The 17706-nt window shown below is 34.7% G+C and overlaps 1 protein-coding gene across 4 annotated transcripts in view; it reads right to left on the bottom strand.

Annotated features, from left to right (window-relative positions):
• ATM (ATM serine/threonine kinase) overlaps positions 1-17706 on the bottom strand; it is a 58004-nt gene that overhangs the window by 36174 nt on the left and 4124 nt on the right. For all 4 annotated transcript variants that reach the window (XM_030270356.4, XM_030270368.4, XM_072927657.1 and 1 more), the window contains exons 6-29: positions 16824-16989; positions 16308-16546; positions 15391-15554; positions 14984-15153; positions 14059-14430; positions 13338-13532; positions 12904-12999; positions 12182-12407; positions 11922-12053; positions 11091-11216; positions 10881-10970; positions 9782-9950; positions 8945-9144; positions 8340-8422; positions 8097-8252; positions 7569-7644; positions 7301-7431; positions 6847-6967; positions 5607-5783; positions 4673-4842; positions 4099-4345; positions 3404-3522; positions 2022-2148; positions 597-796 (exon numbers count right to left, since the gene is read on the bottom strand). In XM_030270356.4, the coding sequence (XP_030126216.4) occupies positions 597-796; positions 2022-2148; positions 3404-3522; positions 4099-4345; positions 4673-4842; positions 5607-5783; positions 6847-6967; positions 7301-7431; positions 7569-7644; positions 8097-8252; positions 8340-8422; positions 8945-9144; positions 9782-9950; positions 10881-10970; positions 11091-11216; positions 11922-12053; positions 12182-12407; positions 12904-12999; positions 13338-13532; positions 14059-14430; positions 14984-15153; positions 15391-15554; positions 16308-16546; positions 16824-16989 (3952 nt within the window). The remainder of the gene's footprint in view (positions 1-596; positions 797-2021; positions 2149-3403; positions 3523-4098; positions 4346-4672; positions 4843-5606; positions 5784-6846; positions 6968-7300; positions 7432-7568; positions 7645-8096; positions 8253-8339; positions 8423-8944; positions 9145-9781; positions 9951-10880; positions 10971-11090; positions 11217-11921; positions 12054-12181; positions 12408-12903; positions 13000-13337; positions 13533-14058; positions 14431-14983; positions 15154-15390; positions 15555-16307; positions 16547-16823; positions 16990-17706) is intronic.

The following is a 17706-nucleotide window of genomic DNA, read 5'->3' as shown; positions in this document are numbered from 1 at the left end:
GCATGTAGGCTAATAACTGTCTGGGAAACCCCAAGTTTAAGCTCAAGCAAGAAAGTATCTGTAATCTTCTTATCCAAAAGGTGAGAATCCCACTTAAATTTTAACCTGATGAAGGACCAGTTTTCTCAATCTGAAGGCAAGCTAAGATAACATGTACAATTCTCACTTGCTATAGGTACTTAGTGCTGAGACTGTAAATGTCAACACTCAATAAGCACATTTTATTTGACATGCGCTTACTTTGCACTTAATTCCCCATTTTTAATTTTTATCCCATATGCTTGAAATTCCTAAACACTCTGTCATCAAAATCTCCTAACACTGCTTATTTCTAGAATTTGATCACCTATTACAGATACAAAATCTGCAATACAGCAAAAATCTAACTACAAGGCTAGCACGAAACATTCCATATTTTAGTAAGAGTTCAATGTTAAAATTCTGAAATTATAAAAAAATAGCAACTTGATTTTTAATTTTAGCAATTTATAATTAATATGACAGATTAATTAACATCTGCTAGCAATATCAGAATGTAAGGTTACAGAAGCAAGGGAGCACAGACAGGAAGAACTAGAGATAATTGCTTTGTTTACCTGCTGTTGATGTGGTGAATCAGGGTGTAAATTACATCTCGGAGGACAAAAGCCCAGGCTCCTCCTAAACTGTCTTTGATCTCTTTAAGTAACAGACCAACAAACAAGTGATAAATTGTAAGAACTCTGTGTTTCTTATACATGTTTTTTGTATCTGATGCATGCTTACAGAGTGCTAGAAGGATCTTCTGGAATGAATCCTAAAAAATGAATAAAATATGAGTAAAAAAATTATTCATAATGTTAATACAGCTATCAAGAAAAAAACCTCAAAAACTTCAAACCTAAAATAGGCAAAAAAAAGCTCCATTATTTTTACTGCTTTAAGCAAACAAAAAGCCTACAGAGAAACCAATTCTCCAAACAGGACTATAAGCTATATAACCTCTTAATTTTCCTTTCTTTATTCCCCTCACATGAGAAATGCTATGCACATTTTTCAGAAAGCCAAACAGTTATGGCAATGTCTATCAACAGAGAAACATTACCTAAAAACCATGAATACATCAGGTAAGATTTCAACCTGTACTTTTTCAAACATAATGTTCATGTGTGTAAGATGCAATATTTCACAGAACACAGCTGTACAGGTTGCAACTGTTAAATGAGTAAACTTAAAAAATACTAGGCAAGTTGTGTAACATTTTAAAAAAACTACTCCACTAGCTGGCAATATTAACTTTTACAATCAAAAGATTTAGATAAAACATGATTTAGAAAAGTTTTTTTCCTATTTTTAGAGTATTTATAGGTAGGCAAAGGAAGTTATTGACAACATACGCAATAAAACAGCGTAACTTTAAACAGATACATTTCTAAGGAAGAAACTTAGAAGACATTAATATGTTTATGATTTATAAGGTTGTATAATTTCCTATGTTTTCATATTTGCCTTTAACAAGTGAAAATCAAGTGTCAAAAAATACCATTAAGTATAAAATTTCACCTTGTCAGTAAAAGTAAGTAAATTTTATATTTTAATTGTAGTCTGTATTTAGTTAAAATTGACCAAATATAATTATTTTAAAACATTCTTCAGACATGTGACAAATATGCCCCATTCTAAATTGTGCCTGGTACACAGAGATTTTCTCAACCTTTAAAATAATCTCCTCTACTTTATATGTGTTATATAATGCATATCATTACATAATTTACACAGTTATATAAGACATATTACATGCATAATATAATAATTAAGTAATATAATTATATACTGCACATAACTCTGTCCCTGAATTTAGGACATCTTCCACTTCAAAAGGCAAACAAATGAATAGAAAAGGGTCTAAGGTTGTTTATTTTCTTTACAAAGAAATGATGACAATGACTAATTTAACTAAAGGGTACCCAATATCAAAATTTTGCATTCTACAGGAAAAAAAAAAATCATAATTTTCTTACATTATACATAATAATACTTACAGGGCTTTTAGAAAGAACTGCTACAATACTTTTTAACTTGCTTTTATGACAGTTGCTAATATGGTCCAAGGTTGCCTTAATCACGTAAGATGGAAAATGAGGTGGATTAGGAGCAGGATCCAGTTCTCTAAATGAATAAAAAAGATATTTATATTTTTCTTCTCAAAAGTCAAACCATTTGTATTTAATTCAATAAGTGAATATTAATGAATAACATTAATTCCTAGAAAATATCTGCTTTCAGTAAGAAGCATCAAAAGCATTCAGAAAAGTGACACGCATCTTATTTTGTAGTTGCTTGTTGTTCCCTTTATAGTAGCTTTCAAAACTGTACTTTCTAACATTCTTTTACATATTTTTGAAAGATCACATTGTTAAAACCCCATACATATGTCTCATCTAAGGTACTTAGCACAAAAATCTAGTTAAAATTCATGGGTAAATCTGCATTTTGTAATTGTGGGAACAATTTGGTTGCGGAAAAACAGGGTAGTGAAATTTTCTGTGACCTCAAAAAGAAAAGAAATGCATCATGGTAGTAATAAAAGCATATAAACTAAGTTTCATCACTCTTATTCTTACCATTTCCTTCTTAAAAAGAAGAGCTTTGTTTACAAGCAGACACCACAGTTAATAAACTCACTGCAAAACAATTATTTGAAGAGCTCTTAAATTCTCAGCCATATAACTTTTGGCAGATTTTCGGAGAAATGCTTCGGATTCTTTCAACTTACTATTTTTACAATAAAGGTATCTTCTTCAAGAACTTTACAAAATGCAATGTTTTTCCAAAAAATTTTGTATGTGAAAATAAAAATCTAAAAAATTATTATGCACATAGGGATATTTTAGGACAACAACAAAGACTGAAAAGGTAATAAACAAGAAGATATTTATGGCACTAGACTATTTCTCTTAATTAGGAGTTTGTTTATTTGTCATTGCTTAACCAATCTCCTTACCAAAGATGGGAGCTGTCACTGCAAGAACAACTAAGAAACAGTTCACTTACCCTCTCCATGACTTCAAGTTATTAAAAACCATAAAATCACTTTAACTTAGAGACTAAAACCTGACCACTTTTACAGAGGGCAGTCCATTTAAATATGAACTTATGTCAACTGGCAGTGCCACAACAGTCCAGCTCAACACCATACAACAGCACTCCCTGGCCCACTGCTCATTCCTTCCATGAGCTGCAGTATTACACAGCTTCTCCTCCTGATCTTGAGGAGTAAGGAGGTATGACTATGATAAATCATTACTAGTCACTATAAACCCTCTCAGCTTCAGGGTTACCGCTTCTTATGCCTGAAGGGCAAATTTTAATGCACAATGTTGTACAAACACACTCAGCATTTACAAAATCTACATGTACATACCTTATATATTTACTTAGATCAGACCCTTCTTCAACTGTGCTACCAGCTGGTTCATGTAAAGTCATCAGCAGTTCAACCACAATCTCTGGCAAGTTACTATGAGATAAACTGTCCATTTGCTACAAGAAGAAAAATAGCATTTTAATTAGAAAAAGGTATTACAGCCACAATTATTTCTTTGGCTTCTGAGAAAGCCTACTTCTGGTCTAGATTCTCTACTTGTTCCATCACCCATGACATACAATTAATTAATCATTTAAGCCTGGTTAAGCTTCTCTATGGCAGTCACAGGTAGAACAATCTGCTTCCCTACAGTATATAGAAAAAAAAAGAAGTTTCACTTTACAACTAGTTCTCAACATAGTCTGCCTTTGGAGAAGATGGCTCCTCAAAAGCATTAACAAAATATTTTAAGAGGAAAATATGACAAATATACAACAGAAAAACTAAGGGTTGTACAATGAACGGTAAAAAAAATGTATCGCATTATGAAAAAACTATGCTTCAGTCAACTTTCTGCCTGAAAGTTTCTATTGACCAGCTCTTTGAAATCCTTGGGATAAAATTTGTCTAGTTTGAATTCAATAAAATACTACTTTTGAACCTATAATTTGAACTATTTACATAATATATAATTTTTTCTTTCTGGTCTGTTAAACACCATAGAACTCAATTTACACATTTGAAATGGATACCTGTTTTCCTAAGCAGTTTTCATCCTTAAGCACATCATAGACTTTAGAAGCCATTGCTCTTTGCTCTGCTACTTCACTCTTTTCATGGCTTTGATAGGCAAAGTACGGGAGGATATTGACAAGTAACTTTGGAAAGCAGTCTGCCAGAACTTGTCTCCAGTCCTTCTCAATCTTGTTGGCAAGTGATTTCACATCGTCAAACTGACTTCTAATCACCAGGTGTGGAACCAAAACTTTGTAACAAGACCTACATGTAGTAAATACATTTCCAAAATATCCTTATTTAAAAATATTTTTTAAAAAAACCTTGAGCATCATATAGTAAATACCATTCCTCTACTGTATAATTAAACTTCCAATCATTGTTTAGCTACTGCTACACATACACAAAAAAAAAAAGAAAATCTTACTTGCATAAATATAGCATACATGATGCTTGGAATACATTTCAAAAGTTCTCAAAACATCACCTTACAACAAAATCCTGATGCATTACTACATTTAGCAATTTGAGACCCTGTGTCATGATTGTACATAAAATCTAATTAATACTTTCATTCTATAGCAAACTTACCTGTAGAATTCCTCAAGGCTAGCATAGTTCAGAAGAACATAAGGAAACGCAGACAGGCCATATCCAGTGTCATTTATTTTTAGCCACTCCATCACCAAATAGTCTAAATGTGATGTCATGAAGTCTTCTATACTTTTATAGCCAAAAATGTCAGACACTTTTTTCAAAACCTGAAATTCATGAATAAGTAATGCAAAAATAGCATAGAGAGTCCATGCTATTATGGCAAACTGACAATATTACATCTCCACGTGTACCCTCCAGCCTTTTAATGAATATTTGTGTAACCCAGCCCCTGTTTAGCATAAGCCATTTTATTATTTGTATTGCCATATCTCAGAAGAGTGAAATCAAGGAACTACAACTAACCCATAGGCATTAAGAAAAGATGGCCAGTACCCATTTTGCAGGGTGCAGACTGTGTGCAAAAACAGGAAGCAGTGAATAGAAAGGATAAAAGAAACCTGTGCATTTAAAAAATTACTGGCATGAAAGGCTGAAGTATAAACAGCAATCATTTCAGTACACCCTTGTGAACTTCAAAATAGAATTCCACCAGATACATACCATCTTCCAATGCATTTATTTTACATATTTTCCACATAAAAAAATTGCTTCCTCTGGGCAGAATGATTTTTTAAAATTAGATCTGCAATATTCAACGTATAAAAGTCTATTTGTATTTCAAATCTAGGCTCTGAACGCACAAAATTTACCATTACAATTGCTCTTCATGATTTTATTATTGATCTTCCTGATTTCATTATAAGTCATTAAATATAAAGACAAATTAATTCAGTTATATAAGTACCACATTAGTTATACCTTTACAATACTTAACAAATTTCAGTACTGAGCAAAACATCTTCTAGTCTTCCAGTCTTAACCTAACCTTAATTTATAACCTAAATATCAAATGAAATGTCAGACTTGCCTTTTTCACAAGGTGAGGCTCTAATCCATTCTCTTTCACAGACTGGCAAATAGCAAACAGAGCTTGCTTTTCACAGACTGGGCTGCAGCACAGAACCATGGTTATAAGCAACAGCAAAACTGCTTTTCCATTACTCTGCTTGTCCAAAAGATCTTCAGGACTTGCATTACCCCTGACCTTCAGTAAGAAATCAGGAAGACCTTGAGCAAATATTCTGTTAAAGCAATTTCCTAGTTAATAAATCAGTATAAATAATTTAAAATTAAGGGCATTGACATAAGTAGTGCTGAACAAGTCAAGTCTCATTTTTTTTACTCCTTGAGGCATATAGGGAAGAACTGTCTTGCTATTTAAATGCAGTTCTCCCCCTGTTAACAGGCATTGTGTTGACAAGTGATGAGTTTAAATAAAAGTTACAAGAAACTGCAATGAAAGGGGAAAAGCTAACAGACACCACCAAGCTGAGGGGACAGAACAAGGACTTAAAGCAAGAAATCAGACGATGACAAAGAGCTGGAGGTGACAGTACAGAGGGATGAGAAAGATGACAGAGACATGAAGCCTCAGCAGCAAGGCTGCAGCAAAGGGATGAGAAGTGACATGCAGGTAGGTAACAGCATGACAGAAAAAAAAGGGAAAATGTAGATTAAGTAGATGACTTAACATGGTAGCAAAAAAGGAGGAAAAGTGAAAGACACTAAAAGAAAAATTAAGAAATTCCACGGTACTACATCACACTGTTGTATTTCCAGTCACTGCACTGAAGTGTAACATTTCCTTCACTTGAAGCCTCTTCTGAATAGTTCAAATTTTTAAGCAGATGTCAGTTTTGTGAAAATCACTGCTTTAATACCACTGGAAACATGATCTTTCTGAAGTTTACATATCTGGTTTAATACTGTGTAAACACATTATTTAGTTTACACTGCTCCTTATTCATTATTTATATGTTTTCTTTGAGGCTACATTTTTCTATGATTCCTAAGTGTTACAGCACTGAACCTGCCAACAACAAATAGTATGATAAAGAAGAGCAGTCTGAAACATACAGTTTACAAAGTCACAGACTTCTAATGTGGGCAAAACCGTGAGTGACTGGATATGAAAGGAATTCCCTGACTATCACTTTGTTTCATGAGCTCAGATTACCAGAAGTCCAGAAGAATTAATTTTTCAGAAAACTAAATGTAGTAATATAATTTTATTCAAAATATCAAAACTAATGACTAGATGTTGGTACCAGATTGCTCATTCCTTCCTGAACTCTGAGGTATGCATTCTCAAAAGCCTTTTGCTGAAGCTTCAGGGGAAGAGGTCTTGACATTCCAGAAGAATCTCTCTGTTTCACATCTTGAAACAAACTTAAAAAAAAAAGAACAATAATTATTAGCATAACACTACAGAATTACTGTATGTTGTGCATACCAATAATTATTTTTGTCTTAATTGCCTTATATAGATTTTTCTTTATTTTCTTACAGAGCATTTCTCTCTATATATTGATCTCTCACATCACAGAATAATCGAAATGTAAAGTTGGAACACTTCAACAAAATTTGACAGGCTTTTATATTCGGACAAAATTGCAGTTCCAGAAGTATCAAAAAGAACAGCTATACAGTAGCAGAAGTGACATCAACTTAACTGAAATTAAGCATTATTCTTACAAACAGAAAAGGTATCTACATTATCACCTGGTAATTGACTTTGCAGCAAGAATTCGAACTTGATGGTGGCTGTCTGCAAGGAAATATGGGAAAGCATCACTCACAGGCAGATCTTCATTTTTCACATTAAGGATTGCCCACTTGCAATGAGGATCAACCTGAAGAAAATTAATATTGTGATTCAAAATGTAGAGAAGATACACTGCAATATGTAGAAGATATTTATACACTGTTTTAAAGTACATCTTAAATAAATATTTACTATGCTAATGAATGTCAGAAAATCTGGGATTACCTCAAGCAGGGTTTTCATGCAATTTAAAAGGGCCACTCTTACTGATGCCGTGCATTTCCCTCCTTGAGATAAATGCCTAAAACAAGGAATACTCGATTAACAGAAAAAGTTGCCCACAGTTTTGAGAAACAAGTTAGTCTCTGCTGCTCACAGTTGACTCTTTTGTGTTCCATAGGCATGTTTGGGAGGATTTGACATTTTTATTGGTAATTGCAAACCATATTTTTTTGGGGTTGCTGAAGTTCAGCCCTTGTCATAACAACTGATGCAATTCAGCATAGAATCTAGCCTTTGTTTATATACAGCAGTGTAATGTTTATTATTCTGGTACTACCTTAAGGATTAATTTTTTGCTACAAATATAGAATGACACACAAAATCTGAGAAGTTAAATGCTGCATAAAGCTTCCACAGTACACAAAACTAGCAAGAGATGCAGCAGCACTACAGTCTTCTTGCTGACAGCAAAGATAAAAACCAAAAATCAAAAATGTTATGTCCAACAGACTCCTGCAATAAATAACATACCAGAAGGCTCCAACAACTGTCAAAAACTGTCCTTTGGCATTCCTTGCCTCTTCAGCAGGTTCTTCTAACTGGGCCAACCCTGCTGCTATAGGGAGCAAATTATTTAGGATTACTTTACAAACTTCTTGATCTCGACGATACAAAGAACACACGGTACTGTAAAGAAAAAAGAAAAAATATCTTGAAAAAGCCACCAAATCCCCTGAAGTAGATGTAAAACATGCTGAATAGTTTCTTTCTTACGAAAGAGGCTTAAGAAGCATATCAACATCGACTGCAGGCAAGAAGTGTTCTTCCGTAGGAAGCTCCTTCAACAGGATCAAGTACTGTGGAATAAAAAGCCCAAATGGAATAAAAAGCCCAAACAAAATTAAAATGATAGACAGTACTTGGAAAAGTAAGTAGTCAAAAAGAAGAATTAGGAACTTTTTGTTAAGTCTTACACAAAACCATGAAGGAAGACACCTATCATTAGCAATTGCAGTTAGATGTTTTCATGCAAACACCGACACACAGTAATACAGATCACCAAACTTTTAGTTCTGGCAGTAAAAAATATATCCTTTGTAAACTAAGCCACAGATATTATTCTACTGCAGAGACTATTTCTTTAACAAATAATTAATTCTAAAGGCAAGAGATATATTTTTCTCAACTCTTCATTTTCTGTCACACAAATTTGAACCTCTGTTTTCCTGGCTACAGCACACTTTAAAAACACCAATTGTAGCCATTTTAAGTCTTCCCAGGGGACTGCTGACAGGAGAAAGACAATGTGTAATCGAGAAGACTATGCAAATTTAGTACAATTACAGAAGTGGTCTGCTGTAAAAACCCCTCATACTCACCATGTGCAGATGCAGTGGCTTAGCGCTGTCAAAGACACTGCCTTCAGTCAGCATTAACAGCCTCCTCCGAATATCAGAGGCTCGGAAGCTCAGCGTCTGAACTTGGACTGTAGTTACACAAATACACAAAAACCTCACAATTTCAAGGAGAAGTAAATCCTGCTTTGTCAACTGTTCTTCAGCCAATGGGCTCAAAGCACCTGGAAGTAAGGTTTTCATGTAAGAAATGCTTCTCCAAAGGCAATAGAAGAGGTGGTAACATTTTAAGTCTTTGCAAAACTAATATAAGTTCGCAAAAAAGATAGTACAAGCAACCTTTATGTTCATTTGTTATTGCGCAGCTTGGGCATTTTAACTAAGAATTTAAAACAAAAGGTAAAATCCTACTCAGGAATAAACAGATTTATGCTCCTGTCCCTCTGAAGGTCCAGATATACTGTCAAGAATTATTGATCAGCAGAAGGAGAAAAGCTAAATAGGACTATTTTTAAGATAATGAAGCACAATAATGAAAGACAAGTATTCTACAGACACATTTTCTAGTCTTTTCTATGCCAAAACTTCTGTCTGACTCTGAAAAAGTTAAGTCTCTCTTCTTGCCTTATTTGATTTATAAAATTAAAAATACACTACTCCTTTCTAAATAAGCTCAAACACTTCATTAACATCTTTAAAACACTGATGAAAATTATTACTGCTTAGAAAGTACCTGGTTCAATCACTACCTGCTTCAACTACTAAAAATGCAGCACAATTTTGTACCTTAGTAACTTTCAAGCAAAGACATATTTGCAAAAACAAGCTTTTGGAAGTAGTCTGGAGATAGAAAAGACTTACCTATTACAGTTTGCATGTCACCAGATTCATTTGTATCACTGATGTCAGTCACTGAATGATCATCAAACAAACCATCAGATGCCTGGTTATCTACTTCCATCATACTCTCCTCAGGATCATTTCTGAGATCCACTTCTCCCAGTATACTTGACTTTCCAGTAACTGTCATCTGACAAAAACACCACAGCCTTTTAAAGTTGTTTTTTAGGGACAGGAGAAACACCACAGACATAGCAGAAGGACAGACACTGCAGTTTTCCAGTAACTAGAACCAGCGAAGACAGTAAGGGTGACACTGAATTGATGAATTTCATCCTTTGTGATAAACCTGTTTTCTATACATTGTCTGATCTATTCTCTTTAGGATAGAAGCCTCCTCAGACAGACCTCTGCATTTTAGATTCTGCCAAGGACAGTGTTAGTTTTTAAGAAACAGTTCTCTCTGTAAGGCTCACCAACTTCTCACCATACTTTGTAACTATAGAGAAATGAAAAGGAGGCATGTGATTTTCTGAGGGCAAACTAATTACCACTTTCCCTAACAGATGACAAGTTAACACATGGCAAAACCCCCAGCTCTTCCTCACCTGATAAGCAGGGATTTGCCTACCCAGACCTGACTACAGCACCATGTGCCAAAGAGTTTTAAGAATTGTGCTAGTCACACTTCCACTTTTCCCAGTGGGAAAGGAGTAACTTACAGTAAGATTTAATACCCACATAATAAACACAAGAAACCCTGCTCCTTTACAAGTGCATTAATGTTATCTATCTAATGGTATAGAATTATTTTGTATATACTTCTACTCCAAGAAAGTATTAAAACCATGAAAAACAGCAGAAATTTGTTTTTTAATGTGAGCTGGAATGCTAACCTTCATCAAATGTTATCCATCTGCTCTTCTTTTTACCCTAAGCCTGTGCTCAAATGCTAAACAGAAATGTTTCTGGTTAGGAATTCTCTATAAAACCCAATGTATTTCAATTTATTTTTTTCAATAATATGTATCTCGTTTGGTTTGCCTCCAGATTATTGTGCTGTAAAAACAATCCCCTCACAGAAGTGCACCGCATTCAGAAACAGACAGAATGTACTTACCAGATTCTTGCAAATATCTATCAGATCGTTCATAAATTTTGATGTTAACAAACGCAGGAATAGATTCGACAGGATCTTATTAGCACTGTTCTGTAAGGAAGCACGAGGTAGAAATAGGTCAATTTTTTTTTTCAGGAATTAAAGGTATGATACTCAATCTTCTGATCTCATTAATGAAGAAAGAAATTTAAACTCCTTTATAAACTTTACCTTGGTACAATTGCACAAACATTTTGTACACTGCATTATCAAAGTCCTCAGTGTGTTGATCGGGGTATCTTCATTAAGTTTGTTTTTGTATTGGGAAATGGGTTCTCCAGCATAATGAATGAGAGACTAGAAAAAATACAACATGGTTAGAAAACCTCACCGAAATGCCCTTATACATTGGCACCTACACAGCACACACATAAAGACAAAAGGAAATGGTTCTCATTCATACAGCTTTGATATCCATAGAGTGCATCAATGAATCCACTTTTTTTTTTCTGTGATATTTGCTGTGCTCAATTTTGCTCAAGTAGTGACAAAACCATGGCTTATATGTGCTTGAAACACTAATATTTTCATCACAGAAGAAAAATACAACACATCTCTGTAAAGTGTAAGTTTTGGGTTTCTGTATTTAAGCCAGTAACCACCTCAGATAGTACTAATAATAAAAATAATAGCAATAGCTGTCTTCATACTGATTTGAACCATCAAATTATCTTAAATTCCTGAATAAAAGACCTAAAAATTGTTCTCCTCTAATTAGTCCTCTGTCTACACGTCCACGACTTCCATTTTTTTGAAAGGTGTTACTCAGAAATATATCAATATTTAGAATAATCTCCACTGCAAAACTCATGAGCTAGTGTACTGACGGAATTTCAGTGACTCCTCTTTCATCAGCAGAAACATATTTAAACCTCTCTAAGCAACCTTTTTCTGAAGAGATACCTGTACTATTCTGTGTCAATACAAACAGAATTTTATGAATGAATTTATATTCAATGCTTTATTTAATTTTCAGTAGGTCCCAAATGCATTGCTGCTTACCTTAGCATTCTGGAACAATGCTGACTTACAGGCATCCTCCTCTTTAAAAATACCGGTGTAGCAATAGCAACCCAGAACACCAACCAAGAGACTGACACATCGCACAAGGTGCTCAGCAGCAACAAACCTAGACTAAATCAAATACACCAGATAAATACCAGTGGTTCATCACCACAAAATACAGAATCCATACACTCTGCCTTGGAAATAGATTGTTTGGGAGCACAAATGTAAGGATGTAACAACAATTTCTAACTTACCTTAGGACCACAACTGCTTAAAAGCTTTTCTGACATTGCTAAAAGGCAGTTCTCCAGTGTTTCCCTAAGATTTTGGTTGATGGCAAGTCTTGAACCAGTCACATTTTTATCTGCAACATTTACTCCAAAGTTAGTGAAAATATCCATTTCATCAAATGTAGTCTGTAGGTACAGCTCTTCAACATGAGAAAAACTATCTTCTTCTTTCCCTTGCACATGCTGCTCACTTGAAGAAGAGACACAGTTTTTACTTTGCAGCCAGTATATAATTTAAAAGTCTTAAATACTATTATTTAAATACAGGAAATATACAAAAGCAAAAGAAAATACTTTATCTTTTTGTGCTTCCAAACCCTGTTTGACCTTTACTTTCTGACACGACTTTCACTGTGGAATGGACAATACCACTCTAGCTCTAACTGAACTGTAAGGAAACAAGAAGCCTGCGTACAGATCATACCTTCTCCTGCAGTTATGGAGCAGCATCTGCTTTGTGTTACAGTCCCTGACCTCAGCCTGCTTGACACAGCTGAAGCAGAAATCATAAAGCCCCTGAAACTAGTATTTTTAACTTCTAGTAGGTAAGTCTTAACTTGCATCAGAACAAGTTAAACACATTTTAGTCTTATTAAAAAGAAACTTTGGATACAGTCCAAAGCATTGGTGAAAGATGCAGAAGCATTCCTAGCTTAAGTGCTATAATGATTAATTTAAAAACATACCATTTAGCATCATTTTGGAAAAACATCATGGAGGCTCTGCAGTTCTTCATCGTAAGGCTCACAAGAATTTTTTGTAATACAAGATGAGGAAAATCACTATAAGAAAGAAAATAATTTAATATTTTCTTGGAATCAGACAAACTCTTGGGATTCCTGAAGCACACACAAACATTGACCAGATTAACAGGGTATTCAATGAAATTTAAGTTTTCACAGAAGATTTTTAATGCATAGGTCACGTATCTACCGTGATATGGACAGATAACCAAATTATATCCCCAGAATGACATTCTACAGGAAGCTGAAAAGCCCTACAGACTCTGCTTAAGCTTTAATGTATCTGAATTCTGCATTAATATAATATGCTTTTACCTGCAGAATTTTTTGTGTTACAGGGTGAGCTTGCATGTAAAATTCTGCCACAAAAACTTTACCTGAGGAGCACAGGAGGCAACTCTGCACATTCATCTATTTCTTCCTCCAAATTGCTGGACAGGAGCCATTTCATTATTGCCTCCCTTAACACAGAACCCAGATTTCGCTCAGAAATATTCGGTTCGATTCCTATGTCCAAATTTTCTGGCACTGAGTAGGCAGACATCACTAATGATAAACAACATGCAGCAGAACTGCAACAAAAATGGAACAGGGAGAAACCAGGTGGTATTTGTTGCTTAGCACTCTAAAGCAAAGTGAGTATTTCTGCAGGCCCAAGAAGCACCAAGTACATAAGCAAGTTAAAAAGCATGCATACTGGTCTATTCCTTCATTAAAATCTTTGCTTTTTCTTGGCCATTACAGACATTTCCTACCTATCTTAATGACTATGTCAGAGTACTTATTTCAGAATAAAAATTCAGAAGAAAACATCCTTAACCTCAAAAAAATCAACATTCGTCTGTCAGATCTTTAAATTTTTAATCCATTTTAAATTTTATTATAATCTAAATGTGAAGATGCTTGTCTCTTCTGCCTCTGCTTTCAGTCTTTTTACATATTTATGATAATTTCAAATGCTTAGAACACAAATGTGTGCAGTTTTTGAATAGAAATATAGTCACATCAACAATAATATCGAGTAACACAGTTGTTTTGTTTGTACAGTAAAGAGAAATGTGAATCAGACACAAGACACTATCATTGATTCCATTTTACCTTGAAGGTTTGCATGCAGGTCCTGAAAATATTTTCCAGAGTTCTTTATCTGTTACAACAAGGTTCCCTTGAATCATAGCTCCAAGCAGCCCGAAGATCTCCACTTCAATTTGCTGAAGGCTAACGCTGCGAATGGTAAGAGTCCAGATCTTTGCCCAGGTTCTCTGGAGCTCCAGCTTGTGGGTACTTTTCAAATCAGTTCTCTGTTTTTGACACAAAGCTACCTCTGTGAGACACTTCAGCACGTACGGAGTCCTTTCTCCTCGGCGCTGCTGAGGCAGTAACTGGTGAAGGACATTGAGTAAGGCAGGTAGCTCACTGCTAGGAATACTCATGGGATACTTGGATATTAGCTGACTTGTAATCTGTAACCTTGAAAATAGAAAGTGAAGCAATTAATACCAAATATACAGAAATCAGCATTTTCAGAAGTAAATGAACAAACAAACAAACAAAGCCTTCTTCAACTGCATTTCTCATTTATACTTTCCAGGATTGAGTTGATTTGTTTACTATCAAAAGTTAAAGATTCAGTATTTCTACCATTTCCACTTGTAAAGACTGCTCATCTAGCCTCACTACCACTAACAGTTTCTTACAGTTCAGAAGTCTCGCATGCCGAAAAAAAACACCCCTCAATCAAGGTCCAAGGTAACAAGCCAGGCCTTGGAATAGTTTTCAGGACAGGTATTACAGAAAACTCTGTGAACTAGTCCAAAACGGCCAAAATCGTAATGGTTACTGTACTATGCCACATCCAGCTTAGAGCAACTTTCCAAATGCTCTGACAATCTAAGTTCACTGCTTAGATATATAATCACAGCATGTCCAGACACCCAACATAAAGGCACAACATATTCAGGAGAATGTTAAATGTAAAAAGATGTCTGGAGTGATATTTTCTTTCATGTAAAGATGTTATTACCAAGGTATGACATCAAAATCCTTCTGGGATCTTTGCACATTGTCTCGAATGGTCCCCCAGCCAAGCTCAATCCTCCTGCGCTTGTTTGACACCGTGTCCTCACTGGACTCTCTTTGTGAAACAACATAGGACTGGGTAATTTCAAGGACTTTGGTATCCTCTGTAAAAACCTTTCAGAAAGAGAATTTTAGGAGTATGCAAGTTAAAAAAAAAAAAAAAAAAAGCAGCAGTCTTTACAAGAAAATTGGAATACTTATAGCCTAACAAGAAACATAAGTAAAATACATTTCTAAACTGTACAGAATTAACAAAACACAACAGATCACAGACAAAAGGTATGAATACTTCAGTCAAACATACAGCTCAGTAATTATATAGTCAATCTTATATTCAAACAAAAATGTTACCTGATGACAAATATCAGCCATTAACTCAATTAAATTTTCCTTTACAGCAATATTACGTGAGCCTGAAGAATACTTCCCACGGCTGCTGATGAGATTTATTTCATTCACCAGCAGATCATACAGGTTATGTAAGATGCTTTGCCACCTTGTTAAGTCATATGCAGCTGTACATGCAAAAACAATTAAAAGATAGCATCACCCACTTGACCCAATATTTAAACCAACCCAGACATTGCAAAATACAGACAAAATCTGAGTAAGGCAAACAAAGTTCAGCAAGTGCAGGCCTGAAAAGCAAATTCTATACATTAGAACGAATAAAGTAAAAAAGGGGAAAAATTAAGAAAGAACTTAATCAGCATATAGAAGTAATTAGGATAGGAATTAAGTTTCTAATAAACAATTCTTCATCTAACTGGAAAGAATACAGTTAAAGGTAATTGATAGATTTGTACAAAGTATAAAAAAAAAAGAACTATGCTAGAACTACAATAAATCACGACAAACAAACATAATTAATGAGTTATATTCTTTGAGCCATTTTATAGTGTAAGTCAGAATCAACTGATTTACCATTTTTGTAAGTAATTTCTGGGTTTAAATAGATCTGGTAAGGCACCAAATATATTTGGCAATCTAAACTATTATTTCTTTTCCCCAAAGACTTGGTACTTTTGCAATCGAAACTGCCTTTTGATTAAAAGATGGCCCACCCTTTAAAGGAATTTAATACAATTAATATGCTCTCAGTGGATACAATTTGAAAACTTCTTTTCACTTTCACTAAGTTTAACCTGTAGCATAAAACTACTGATGAATAATCATCACTACCATTAATGTTTCCAAGACTCAGTATCAAAATTCAGAGTTGGCAAAATCATATGCAGCAATTAAAAAAAAAAAGTTTTTTATTGTACCTCTTCCCTGAGATTTTGCACCCTTTGGATGATGAATATGAACTTGGAGACGAAATAACTCAATTATTGATTCTTTCAGGGAATCCTTTGGTCTATACTGAGTCCATATGTAAAGCACTGTAGGTAAAATTTCTTCCCCTACTTTGCAAATCCGTATGCGATAGTTGTCAGCAAACTTGTTGCAGAAGATATTCATTGCTCCAACAATATGATCCAGGCCTGCAATATTCCTCTCCTGCCTGTAACACAAACCTAACATTTAAACTTCCAAGAGAAATTATCTTATTTATTTTCATAAGTGTTGTTTAAATGTAAATACTAACAAGTAACAACATTCAGAATAGTATATGCCTAACAAATGCAGCAGTTATTAATATTTTAGACAAGTTCCTTAATTGACATTCAGAGGTAGAAGAAAATACATCTGAAGAAGTATTACCTGTTACACTCAAGTCTAATCCCGAGCACTTAATATAAGTTATTTTCTAGCATACAAAAGGAGCACTTGCAACATACCTTGCAGACTGCATTGCTTTTGAAAAGAAGGCAAGCATGTCAGAACATAACCCATCAGTTTGGAAGCAGTACCCTGTTGTAAGTGTATGAATTATCCTAGCCACTAGGACTCTATTAATGCTCCCCGAAGGTTTGAAGTATAAATGGCCATACAGGGTCAGCAACTCTGCAAATGCATTAAGAAAATACAGGTAAGTATAAACATATATATTACAGAGAATTACATTAAAAAGTCTTGACACAAAATATTGCATTAAAGATACAGAGACTACCACACTGTGGTCAACAGCTAGCATCCATGTTCTTACTTTCAACAGCAACAGATCTCTGATTTCACAAATAAAAAAATCTGACTTCTCTAATAATGTACCCCAAGAGTTACTAGCAAGCATTAAGGTGGAATCACTAGAAAAGGTTATAGTAACCTTTACAAAGATTATATAGCTCTCTTTTAATAAAAGCATCTTGTTTCACTTACTGGATTAAAGTCTGACTTCTTCTAGATTTATAGCCCTCAGCCCTGCCTCACCTCAGTAACTAAATTCCACTGTACTCCTTACGACCTAATGTCAATATTTCTTCTGCCACACTTCTCAGTTTTGCCGATACGCAGACTCAGCTAACTTTCATGTTCCTGAAGGAACTAACCACCCCACAGCAACCCCCACTGGCTCCCCATGCCTGTGTTCTCTTGTGCAGACCATGCATACATGACCTGACCGTACAGAAGTACTTATGCTTCAGCAAGCAATAGACAAACAGTACACACAAAGGAAAAAAAAATCAAATCCTAATCTTTGCTGCTTTGTTTACTTTAAGTGTAAGCCCACAGAGGCTGACACTGCTTTACTCCATATTTTGTGTACTACCTCACACAACAGGA

Source organism: Taeniopygia guttata, chromosome 1 (assembly GCF_048771995.1).
Source record: "Taeniopygia guttata chromosome 1, bTaeGut7.mat, whole genome shotgun sequence".
NCBI classification, from domain to species: Eukaryota; Metazoa; Chordata; class Aves; order Passeriformes; family Estrildidae; genus Taeniopygia; species Taeniopygia guttata.
The sequence above is the reverse complement of the archived record's forward strand: the minus strand, read 5'-3'. Positions and strand labels throughout refer to the sequence as shown.